The sequence below is a fragment of the Lepus europaeus genome, unplaced genomic scaffold (assembly GCF_033115175.1).
Source record: "Lepus europaeus isolate LE1 unplaced genomic scaffold, mLepTim1.pri SCAFFOLD_119, whole genome shotgun sequence".
Classification (NCBI taxonomy): domain Eukaryota; kingdom Metazoa; phylum Chordata; class Mammalia; order Lagomorpha; family Leporidae; genus Lepus; species Lepus europaeus.
In genome coordinates, this window is record NW_026909031.1 from 212,664 (window position 1) to 225,787 (window position 13,124).

A 13,124-nucleotide genomic window follows, 5' to 3' on the forward strand; every position below is an offset into this window, starting at 1 on the left:
TGCCCTCCAACTATACCATCAATCTACCTAAAAGACATAAATTCTTTTTTTTTTTTTTTGACAGGAAGAGTGGATAGAGAGAGAGAGAGAGAAATGTCTTCCTTTTGCCGTTGGTTCACCCTCCAATGGCCGCTGTGGCTAGTGCATCGCGCTGATCCTAAGCCAGGAGCCAGGTGCTTCTCCTGGTCTCCCTTGCGGGTGCAGGGCCCAAGGACTTGGGCCATCCTCCACTGCACTCCCGGGCCATAGAAGAGAGCTGGCCTGGAAGAGGGGCAACCGGGACAGAATCCGGCGCCCCAAACGGGACTAGAACCTGGTGTGCCGGCGCCGCAAGGTGGAGGATTAGCCTGTTAAGCCACGGCGCCGGCCTAAAAGACATAAATTCTATTTCCAACTCCCAACCTATGAAAAATGTTTTAGATTTTTTTTTTAATTACATCATGTTAATCATTCAGATTTGTCCAAAACTCATAATTTAAAACTATTCAAACAGATTTTACTGACACAGCCTTTTTTTGTTTTCTTATTCTTTCTTATTTGGCTGTCTTTTCACGTTATTTTAAGTGACACGCTAAAAACTACACATATTTATGGGGTGCCACGTGATGTTCTGAAACATGTATATATTTTCTAATGTCCAAAGCAGAATAAACATATCTATTTCCTCAAACATTTACTACTTCCTTATGGTGAAAACGTTCAAAATTCTTTTTTCTAGCTTTTTTAGAATAACACACAGTAGGGGCCAGCACTGTGGCACAGCAGGTTAAGTCGTCGTCCACAGTGCCAGCATCCCATATGGGTACCGGTTTGGATCCCAGCTGTTCCATTTCTGAGCCAGCTCCCTGCTAATGTGTCTGGGAAAGCAATGGAAGATGGCAGAAGTCCCTGGGCCCCTGCACCCATGTGGAAGACCCAGATGAAGTTCCTGGTTCCTGGTTTCAGCCTGACTCAGCACCAGCTGTTGCAGCCATTTGTGGAGTGAACCAGCAGGTAAAGATCTGTCTCTCCCTCTCTGTAATTCTGACTTTCAAATAAATACATGAATTAAAAAAAAAAAAAAACAAAACACAGTACATTATTGTCTTCTATAGTCACTTTACAAATGCCTTAGAACACCAGAACCTCTTACTCCTATCTATCACTTAGTACACATTAAGCAACTTTTCCCCCATCCCTGCTTCTCCCTCTACTCTCCCCAGCCTCTGGTAACCACCATTCTACTCTCAACTCCTATGAGATCAACTATTTTGATTCTACATGAGTGAAATCATGCAGAACTTGACAACGAACTTCCAAAGTATTATCTCTTCTAAACCTTACTACTGCAAATAACTATTATTTGTCTGTTTGCTTCAATACCTTATTAGCTTTAAAATTTTGAACCACAAGATCTTGGTTAAAGATGAAGTCTTATAAAGTAAAACCCTTTTGTGCTTTAATAAATCACATATTTAATAAAGTGAATGTGAGGCTTTGTTGTACAAAGCTGCAAGACACTTTTTCGGGAAAGTACTTAGGAAAAGAATGCAAAAGGGAAGGAGGAAGGGTGAAAACAATCGGAAATAACCAGAAAAACATACTTACAGCCTCAAACTGCAAGTGGCTATCCTTCAAGAAACTCTGAATTTTGTCCTTGGGTAAAATACTAAACCGAAATCGGAGGAGATCCATTTCTTGTTGAATGAACCAGCGTCTAAGATCCTCACTGAAATGGACACAGGGAAATTAGAAGAATAAATTAAAAATGCAACAATTATTAAATATGAGAAATTTTTATGAAAATTTCAAATACACGCAGGATACCAACAGATTACAGTTTTACCACATATCACAATCTTCCAGGGATGTGTTGGGTACGAGGTAGAGGAGTGTATGAACATCAAATTAAAATTAAAGGGGCCAGCGCTGTGGCACAGCAGGTTAAAGCACCGGACTAAAGCACAAGCATCAGCTTCCTGTTAATCTACACCAGGGAAGGCAGATGATGGCAACTCCCTGGGTCTCTTCCACCCATTTGGGACACTGCATTGAGTTCTAGATTCCTGGTTTCAGCCTGGCCAGCCCTGGCTGTTACAGACAATTTGCAGAGCAAATCAGCAAATGGAAGATTTTTCTGTCTGTCTCCATCTCTCCCTCAAATAAAGTTTAAAATAATAAACATTTTTAAAATCTAAAATACACAAGTACACCTCAATATTTACAAAACTATATTAATGTATAAGGAAAATACATAATGAGTATTATTGTTATACTATAAAAAAAATTACACGACTGACTGTAAAACAAGACTTTTTTAGGTGACTTTCACAGACTGTCAGCAATCCATTTATTGGATAAATTGCATAAACTACATGCTACTTTATAAAATAAAAATTGTAGGAACACAGCTGATAATTCCTCAACTATTATATTAGAATAATAAGCAATTCAAGATTTTTACATGATTAACCTATTAATCAAAAGAAATAGTCATAGCTATATCATTGGGCCAAAATTAATATGGGGGATATGGGACACGAAGTCATCATTAAAAAAAAAAAAGTATTAACCCCTTTTCCCTCTAGGTGGCACTACTGACTTACCCATTCATCTCATATTCTAAAAGCCTATATCAAGTTCAAGTGTGCATTTGATTGTTTCTTATAATAGTTATATTTTTAAGAAAATTTTTAAAAGTCCCTCATCATAAAGAAATCTCTTCCAATTTTAACTCTCAAAGAATCTTTCCCATAAAATTTAAAGTGTTAGAGCAGGCATTCTGGCATAGTGGCTTAAGCTGCCACTTGCGACATGCACATCCCTTACTTGCATACCATACATGCCACATCACAGTGCCAGTTTGAGCCCTGGTAATGCATCCTAGAAAGCAGCAGATGATGGCTCAAGTGCTTGGGCCCCTGCTACCGACATGGTAGACCCAGATGGAGTACTAGACTCCTGGCTTTAGCCTAGCCCAGCCCAGGCATTTGGGACATAAACCAGCAGATGGAAGATCTCTCTCCTCCATCCCCATCAATCTATCATTCTGCCTTTCAAATAAACAGACTTTTTTAAAAAAAAAAAAGTGTTTCATCAGGCCAAATTCTACACCCAAAAAAAACCAAAAATTTTCTGTTGAACAACATGTTCCAATTCATTGCCACATCATTCAACTCATGACCCACTGGTTCCTAATGTTACTCTGAATTTTCCTACATGTAGTATAACACATCAATTTTCTCTGCACCAATTTATAAGCCAAGATACAGATACGACTATGAGATATAGATGTATACTTACGACTGGCAATAAGCAAGGCGCAAAATAAAATGAGAAATATGATCTCTTCTTCATGGTTCATATTCATCTTCTAAATTTTCCTTAAAATAATGACCAAAAAAAAAGCATTAGAACGTTAAGTAGTGTAAAGAAATACTAAGTCAGCATAGCATAACCTAATGGTAAAATTTCAAAACCACATTTTTTAAGAGTTATTTATTTATATGAAAGGCAGCTTTACAGTGAGAGGGAGAAACAGAGAGATCTTCCATCTGCTGGTTCACTCCCCAAATCAAATGGCTACATCAGCTGGGGCTGGGCCAGACTGAAACCAAGAGCTTCATCCGAGTCTCTCACATGGGTACAGGAGCCCAAGGACTTGGGTCATTTTCCACTGCTTTCCCAGGGCATTAGCAGAGAACTGGTTTGGAAGTGGAGAAGCCAGGACTTGAACTGACGCCCATATGGGATGCCAGTACTGCAAAAATAATGCACTAATGCCAGCCCTTCAAAAACACATTTCTTAATGATGCTTTCCAGGCTCATCAACAGTTTACTTAAATTGACAGCTGAAGTGACCTCCACAAAACCTTCCCCCATTTTCTTCCTATTAACTCCTCTCTGCTCAGTTTCTTTCTTCAGCCTATACCCAGTGGACTTTCCACTTCAAACACTTTTATGTCAAAAGTCAAGTACCTTAATTTCAACCATCTAGCAAAACCTAGCTAGATTCTAGACTACTCTATAGCTATACCATGCAATCCTCAATCATCATGTACTCTCAAAATGTTGGAAGAAAAATGTATACAAAATTATGGAAACTTGGAATATAAACTTCATGGTCTCTAATCTCAGTTGAACTCTTACCAATGTCAAGCAATCCTTTTCAAGTCCACAACACTTAACAATTAACAAGCCTTGACCACATTTACTAGGTAATACACAGTATTCTAAGTATTTTTAATGTATCAATCCTTTCAATCTCTTCAAAAAACCATGTGATGTGAAACATTAGTATTAATGATAAGGAAACTGGAGTGAGCATTTAGCCTAGAGGTTAAGCTACTGGTTGGGACACCATATCGGATAACAGAGTGACCAGATTCAAATCCTAGTTCTAATCTCAATTCCAGACCGCTAATATGCAGTCTAGGATAGAGTAGGTGATGGCTCCCTGCAATTCTTATGGAAGACTTGGATCAAGTTCCTGGCCATCCAGCTCAGGCCTGGCATTGCAGATATTTGGAGAAAGAACTAGCAAATAAGAGCTCTCCTGACTCTCAAAAAAAAATTTTTTTTTCGTCTTTAAATTTCACTAAAGATGAGGAAACTGAGGCACAGAGGGGTTACTAAGTTATTAAAGGTCACCGAGCTTATAAACAGCAGAACTGGGATTTGACAATCATCTCTTTCCTTATTTCTTAGAAAAGCTGCCCCTATCACAGCACATCTTCCTCCTCTCTCTAAAGTTGATTTCATCTACTTTACAGAAAATCAGAGCCACCAGGCAGACTCCTTCAGTCCCAAGCTTCTGCATCCTCATGTTGTGTTACGTTTCTATCCATCTCCATGGACAAAGCATCTCTCCTTCCTCATACATGAAGCTAATCACCACACCTAAACTCTCCAACCCATGTGCTTTTATGTCTTAAGGAACCTGATTTATCAAATATTCACGGTATCTTTAAGTTCTCCTACTCTTCTTTCTATTCTAGATCTTTCTGTTCAGCCTATAAACACAATTGTTTCTCTTGTCACGTGTGTGTGACGTGTGTGTGTGTGTATCCCCTCTATATTCTGCCCTATTTCTCCCATCTTTTCAGTTAAACATCTTAAAATACTACATATTCCACATTCACGTTTCCACTTCTCTTCTCCAACCACTATCATTGTTCTGGTTTTTGACTCTACGTACAATGACCTTCATAACCACTAAGTCAAATGGACACAATACAACTCATCTCACACAATCTATCTTAAGGTTTTGAAACTGTGTGGTTAAGAGTACCACCACAGAAACAAAATGTCCAGATGCCAATCTTGATTCCATCACTTACCATCATAGGAAACTGAGCAAGTTACTGAACTAATCAGTAACTAACATAGTCCCCTCATCTGTAAAATAGGGACAATAACAGTATCTACCTTAAAAGACTGTAATCTGGATTACATATATTAATATGTAACAGAACAAAGTCTTATATATAGTAAACATAAATGTCTGCTGTTGTGATTTCTATATTATCAGTATTAATATTATGATCACGATGATTGAAGCCCAGCCTTCCAGGGCTTCTATAGGACCGCTATCCTAGTCCATCTCCTACTTCTCAGGGAGCTTCCTCTCAACTCCCTTCCCAGTCTCCTTTAAGTCCATTGCACATTAAATATTGGTATTCTTCATACCTGTCTCCACTATTTTTGCTTCTCAAACATTTTCCTAGGGTACCCTCACCTAATCTTAATGATTCCAACCTTTCCCTCATCTATACTCCCTCTACCTATGTTTTCTAAGTCCAGACCTGCATCCAGCAGACACTTTTTTTTTTTTTTTTTTGACAGGCAGAGTGGACAGTGAGAGAGAGAGACAGAGAGAAAGGTCTTCCTTTTTGCTGTTGGTTCACCCTCCAACGGCCGCCGCGGTAGGCGCGCTGCTGCCGGCACACCGCGCTGTTCCAATGGCAGGAGCCAGGTGCTTCTCCTGGTCTCCCATGGGGTGCAGGGCCCAAGCACTTGGGCCATCCTCCACTGCACTCCCTGGCCACAGCAGAGAGCTGGCCTGGAAGAGGGGCAACCGGGACAGGATTGGTGCCCCGACCGGGACTAGAACTCGGTGTGCCGGCGCCACAAGGCGGAGGATTAGCCTATTAAGCCGTGGCCAAAGCCTCAGCAGACACTTTCACAGGCACCTCAAACTCATGTCTAGAACTGAACTCAACAACTTTCTTCTACAACTAGCTTCCCCTCCTGTACGTCACATCTCAAAATATCACCACCATACGCCTACCTGTCCTAACTGGAAATCTGGGTGTCAATCACAGTCTCCCTTTTCCTCTGCAATCAGTCACTAAAGTCTAGTGATTCTACTTTTCAACCTCTCTTCAGTTGGTCCCCTTTCATTTGGTTCACATTCCCACCACATCCAAGCTCCTAACTGGTTTCCCTCCTATCAGACATGACCCTGTCAATATGCTATTGACAGTCAACTTCCCAAATCAAAATCTGATCACATCTGTCAAGTCGTAGTTCCAGCACTACTTCCTCTGGTAAAGCCTTCCCAAGCCTCTCCAGTCAGCTGGGTAAATAATGTTTGTACTCTGAAAGATCCTGAAGTACACATCTAATAACAGCACCCACCATCCTGTATGGCACAATGTCTACAGATCTCTAGAGGGTAGAAGCCATGATGCTACTGAGAAGTCCACCATACTATATCATCAGACTACACATCAAATACCCGTAGTAGACAGTAGGTACCTTCAGGCAGTCTACACTACATTAGTCTTTATAAAAGTTCTGTGCCTCGTACAAGACCTTTTTTACAGCTGACACATACTAACTGAAGGAAATCTTTTTCCTCGTTTACTTACTCTATAGGAGAACTTGACCTTCCGAATCTCAGCTTCCAGCTTACTCTGGTATTGCTCAGTTCCTTTCACATAGCTCACACCAAGATTTTCCACTGTCTTGAGCACTTACAAAAAGATGAAAAGAAAAAGTTAAAATGCAAGATAATTTTTTTAAAATTAAATGCAGGACAAAATCTATACATAGCAATTCTGCAATTACGTGTTTATAGAACATAACAAGTGACAAAGTCTTATTCTCGGTAAGTACAATACACAAGCTACAATCATGCATCAAATAATGATAAACACTCTGAGAAATGCTTCATTAGACAATTTTGTTGTTAGACAAAAATCATAGTGTACTTTAAAAAAAAAATTATTTGAAAGGCAGAGTTACAGAGAGAGAGGGAAAGACAGAGATCTTCCATCCACTGGTTCACTCCCCAAATGGCTACAATGGCCAAGGCTGGGCCAGGCCAAAGCCAGAAGCTTCATCAGCGCCTCCCACATGGGTGCAGAGAACCAGGTACTTTCCACTGCTTTCCCAGGCACATTAGCAAGGAGCTGGATTGGAAGTGGAGCACAAACCATTGTCCTCATGGATGCCAGTGTCCCAGGCAGCAGCTTTACCCACTATACCACAACACTGGCCCCCACAGTATACTTAATGTGAACCAAGACACCTATAACATAACGTGGTGATATAATCCTATCACTGTATACGCAGTCCACCACTGGTCAAAGCATTACTTAGTGCATGACTATATATACAAGTATGTTTCCAAACGGATATCCTCTACCTGTGTTACAGAACACATTCATGTCCTACCACATAATCTAACACCAAGGATTCTCAATCCAGGAAAAGGGAAGAACAGTGATCACCACTGCACTGAGCCTCTGTTGTTGAGGAATAGAAAAGTGTGCCAGCAGAGGCTGGCATCCCATATGGGAGCATCCCATATGGAAGCCAGTTCGAGTCCCAGTTGCTCCACTTCTGTTCCAGCTCCCTGCTAATAGCCTGGGGAAGCAATGAAAGACAGCCCAAGTGCTTGGGCCCCTGCACCCACATGGGTGACCTGGAAGAAACTCCTGGCTTCCGACTGGCCCAGCTCTGGCCATTGCAGACATCTGGAGAGTGAACCAACAGATGTAAGACCTCCCTCTCCCACTCCTTCCTCTCCTTCTCCATCTTCTCCCTTTCCCTCTCTCTCTCTGTAACTCTGCCTCTCAAATAAATAAATAAATCATTTAAAAAAAAAAAAAAGTGAGCCAGGATGGAAAACAAATTAAGCATCTTTGTCTGCTTGCTTCAGGTGGAGCTACCTATTGGGTAGTCTGCTTTATTTAATCAACAAAGATCCATCAGAAAAAACCTGCCCTTCCTTCCCTGATGAAGCAAAGGAGAGAACACAATATGGCTATTGATGAAGCAGAGGCATCCAGTCACCCAAATGAACTATCATGAATACAGGCTGCATGCTTTCAAAGGTGCCTAAAACCTCTTAGTCAGACTAATTCTTCTCAAGGCTTTTTTTTAAGATTTATTTATTTATTTGAGAGGCAGAGGCAGAGAGAGAGGGAAAGAGAGAGAGAGGTCTTCTTTCCACTGGTTCACTCCCCAAATGGCCACAATGGCCAGAGCCAGGCCCATCCAGAGTCAGGAACCAGGAGCTTCCTCTGGACTCCCAGCTGGGTGCAAGGGCCCAAACTCTTAGGCCAGCCTCCACTGCTTTCCCAAGATATCAGCAGGGAGTTGGATCAGAAGTGGAGCAGCCAGGACTCAAACTGGTATCCACATGGGATGCCGGTGCCACAGGCAGAGGCTTAATCAATTATGCAACACCACCAGCCCCTCTTGAGGCATCGTTGAATTCAGGAATGAAAAACCTAATAATCTCCTGAGCATAAATCCATGTCCCACAGACACCTCCTTATTATGCTATCCAAATTAATTATCTCCCTGTCTTCCCCATCTCCATTAGCAGACTTTCCATCCACTAGTACATCCAAGCAGGAACCTCTACCCAGCACCTGCCCCCTCACTCCTACACCTCCAATACCTCCTCAGTATTCCTTTTAATCTCTGCCTTTCCATCATTGCTGTTATTACCTTAGATCAGATTCTTACCACATCACTGCGTGTCAATCCCAAGAACACCTTATCAATCACCACCTTAATCCTTATGAAGCATCTGAAACTGTTAGGCTTTTTAAAACCCTTTCTTCCTTGCCTTTATTCTTTCATTCAACAAGCAGGTACTGAATGCTCCCTCTCTGCATTAAAAGTTCTTACCCTGTCCCTCTAAAAATGGGACATTATCTCACGTCTCCTTCCAATTTTCCCACAAGAATATTTTGGAAACACTGATAGTATTTTGGTTTCAATTCATGCCTTGCTCCTACCTTTCTTCCATCAATACACAAAGGTTAAATAAGCCCTAGTACACCTTATACTCCAATACTAATTAGTGGTTTCATTACAAAAAAAAAAAAAGACCTTTAATTATCCATACTTCTCCATCCACCTTGAACTCGTCACTGCTCTCTAACACGACACTCTCTTTCCCGTCTCTAAGCTTTAGTAAACGCCGTTATCTCAACTTGGAAAAAATCCTTCACTTCTCTGTTGGAAAAATTTCAGCTCATCATCAAGATCCAAATTCCACTCAGCTTCTTTGAGAAGCCTGACTAAATCAGACTAAGTCAATCACTCCCACTTCCATGCCTTAATAGCACTACTATTCACTTTTACTAGAGCAAAATACTGAATTATGACTATTATTTCGTATGTCTCCTTACTGTAATACATCCCCAGTGAGGAATTACATTATTTACCCCAAAATCCCTGCCCTCTAGAACATAATAGCATTTAATAAATACGCACTATACAGTAAATGAATGAATGGCAAGCCCTTAATAACAAATCCTTCAGACATTTTTGAATGTGCTGCTGAATGAAAGAAATAAATTATTTTCATTCATCCCCAAGAAACATAAATGAGCATCTCAAGAACATATATTTTAATTTAAGTATCACTTACATTTAACTCTATCGATAGCCAAGTTTTCAAACTCTATCAAAGATATGTTTTCAGAAGGTGGCTGCAGGTAAAACTGAAGGCTATGAGGGTGGTTACATTCTTCTGGTCACCTGTCAACCTCAGCTTCTTCCTCCGATTTCCTCCAGAAAACTGCATCCTGTTCACTTTGGAAGTATGCACATAAAAAAGGTTAGAACTACCAAAAAATGGAATAGAAAGGGGAACAACAAACAATTCTACAAACACAGAAAAATACTGAAACTGAAAGCATGCACACAATGTTAACAGCAGCTATCCCTGTGTGATGTCTTTATTTTCCGGATTTTCCACAACACAAGCTGAAATAACTTCGTAGCGGGGAGAGGGGTGCCAGGGAAGACGCAGCAGGTGTTCCTGTTAGCGACTAATATTAAAGTCAGGTGATGCCGCCAGCTCACTACAGGTCTGCGACCTTTATAATCGTAAGAGTTAAGACAAGGTTTTATGGGGTCTGCGATCCTGAACTCTCGAGCAAAGCGCGGCTGAGACTGGATGAGACTTAACAAAACCTCACCCTGGGGAAAAGAACTATTTTACAGAACCAGTCGGCAGCTATCTCCCCCAACTCCTGCCGGCTCCTGCGTCTCTAGCCCCCAACTACCAACCAATACCCAATCCGCCCACCCCGCCAGGTCAATCGTTCTGTCCCCAAGGCCCGCAAAACGATCTCCCTTTCTTACCGACTTGCAAGCACAGCTCTCCGTTCTAAATCCCTATGAGTTCGTCTTACCTGCAAGAAGCCAAACTCTCACAAAATCACAGGCAAACGCTGCTCGGTCCAGGTGGCGGGAGATTTTATTTGGAAGAGGAAGCGGAAGTGGCACAGAAGACCCGCCCACCCCGCACGAGCAGTGCGCACGCTCAGTGGGGAGCGCCTGAGGGCTCGGTGTTGCGTCCCTGGTCAATGTTTTCACTCAACTGTTGTGAGCGGATTTTTCCCACATTGCTAGCGGCTCCTCCTATATATGGAGTCAGTAGCATCTGGCGGTTGAAACCGAGATGCTGGCGGCGAAAACTTCCACACGGTAAAGATGGACTCCAGGTAGTTTCTTGGGGACGCTAACACAGCTCCCATCAGTTGAGGACTTCGTGGCGCTCACATCTGCAGGGCAGGGCCTCATCACTTTAAATCTGGGCGAGGAATGGAGAAAGAACGGGCACTGCGCTCCTCTTTGCACCTGGCTCGCTTTAAGTGGCCTTTTTTCGCCCCCTCGTTGAATCCTTCAGCGACCCTATAGGATACGTCATGTTCGTCCCATTTTGTAGATGGGAAAAGTGGCTGAAACATGGTCGTCCGTTTGCGCATCTACGCACCGTATAGGTTTTGTTTCTGATACTGGACCACAACCCGCCTCGGGCCTGTCGCCTGCTCCGATTTACCCCCAGCTCCAGCCCCGCCTTCGTAGGCGCCGGCGAGCGGTGGGTGCGCGCTCAGAAGGCGCTGCGGGGTCTCCGGGAACCGGAGGAGACCCGCGGGCAGGAAGCTCTGGCGGCCTCTCAAGAGTGGACTTCTTTCCTGATGTCCTGCTGCGTGAGAACCTCGCGCGCTGGGCTCGCCTCCTGGCTGGCGGGCAGAATATTTTAGCGCGGGAAGTAAACTTCTCTTGCGGCCTCTAGGAGGCGTGTCTCACCCACAAAAGTTCAGTAAAAGGAGTCCTTGGGAGAGGACTTTGAAAATGTTGAAGTTTCTAGAAATGCAAAGAATATTGAGACAATATCAAGCTTCTAACCACCCACGCAGCACCGGCTAAACTGTGGCTGGCACTGTGTACCACGACCTGTTCTATGGAATTCATGTTCTTATAACTCTATGAGGTAGGTTCCATTGTGAACCCTATTTTATAGATAGGAAAGCTGAAGAAACATGAAGTGACTTCAGGAGGTCACATGGTAACAGAGCCAGGTTCAAGCCCAAGAAGAATATCTCCAGGCACCAAAGCGCAACCATTTCACTGTTCTAATTCCACTAACACATAACAGGCTCCCCTTATTTCTTTCCTCTCTGTATCACGCATATCACCTGTCCCATAGACGACACCTGGAGCCCAGAGTGTAAGAACATTTACCTGAATATCTGATCTCTGGATAGGAAATGAATTTAATATTAAAAAATACAAACAAATCTAAAGATTTGAATATAAAGATATAAAAGTAGGCACCTAAAAAGTTCACAAAAAGTATTTTGCAGTTATCAAACTGAGGAAAAGTTTTATCATAGACATCAAAAAGACCATCAGGATACAAAGAACTTACCTCAATACATCAGGAAAAAAATGTAACACATAGAATGAAAAGAGAAAAATAGATAAGTCATAATGGTGCATAAAGTGTTTTTATCACTGGCAACAAATAAATTTTCCCCTGCAAAATTGGCCAAGATTTCACATTGAAAATAGCATCTCCACCTGTATTGCTCCTTTAAGCCCCCAAGGCTCCACTCCAATTCCCATGTAGTGTGATGACATATCTCCATACTGTCTTCCACAGTGGGTGGACCAGTTCAGTGCTCCAGATTGGGGGAGTATTCAGGGTGATACCCAAGGTGGGCATAGTGTATCTCCTGTTTTTTGTTTTTTTAATCTGAGTGGAGGGTTGATTAGCTCTAGTGGCATAGTTACCCCTTCACCTCCTCTCCTCCAAGGTGACCAATGCCCAGATGCTAGCCCACAGTGGGTAATTAATACTCATCCATGCTGCCCCAGGAACCACAAAGGATCTGTGCAGTCCTCATTCTGAGCTGGGATCCCACTGCAGTTACCCATTCTTGGCCATCAGGGAGCCCTGAGTGTGTGGAGTCACCCACAGTGACTGTGTGGAGACCCAGCCACACCCTGCACCCTCACATGCAGCCACATTGTTTCCAGTTCCAGGACACTGGGCTCCCACAGTCACGGAGCACAGAGGATCCACTCCATCTCACCAGTCTGTCCCATCCACAGAGGTGAGATGCTCCCTGAACCAGCTGCCTGTGGGTACTCTGCCCAGGCAGTTTGGGTCCCAGAGCCTGTCATGTGTTGGAAGACTGGGAGCACCTCAAAGTTCTGTGTGGGTGCCCAGCCCCCTTCCAGGCCTCCCAATAGACTCAGGCGTCTCCTTTGTCTGGTTGAAGGGCATGCAGACTCAAGCCATCACAGCTGTTATGTATGTCCAAAATGGTACCTACCCTCTCCCAGGCAGATGGGGACAGAGAAATGGTCCCCCTTTTTCCCTC

General features: G+C 42.8%; 1 protein-coding gene across 1 annotated transcript in view; it reads right to left on the reverse strand.

Annotated features, from left to right (window-relative positions):
* The window catches only part of LOC133754504 (ankyrin repeat domain-containing protein 26-like), a 133,189-nt gene extending 123,155 nt beyond the window's left edge, over nt 1–10,034 (reverse strand). The window contains 5 exon segments of the mRNA XM_062184966.1: nt 1,588–1,708; nt 3,283–3,362; nt 6,852–6,955; nt 9,875–9,970; nt 9,973–10,034. Of these exon segments, the coding sequence (XP_062040950.1) occupies nt 1,588–1,708; nt 3,283–3,362; nt 6,852–6,955; nt 9,875–9,970; nt 9,973–10,030 (459 nt within the window). The 5' untranslated portion in view covers nt 10,031–10,034.
* Nucleotides 10,035–13,124: the final 3,090 nt, after the last annotated feature.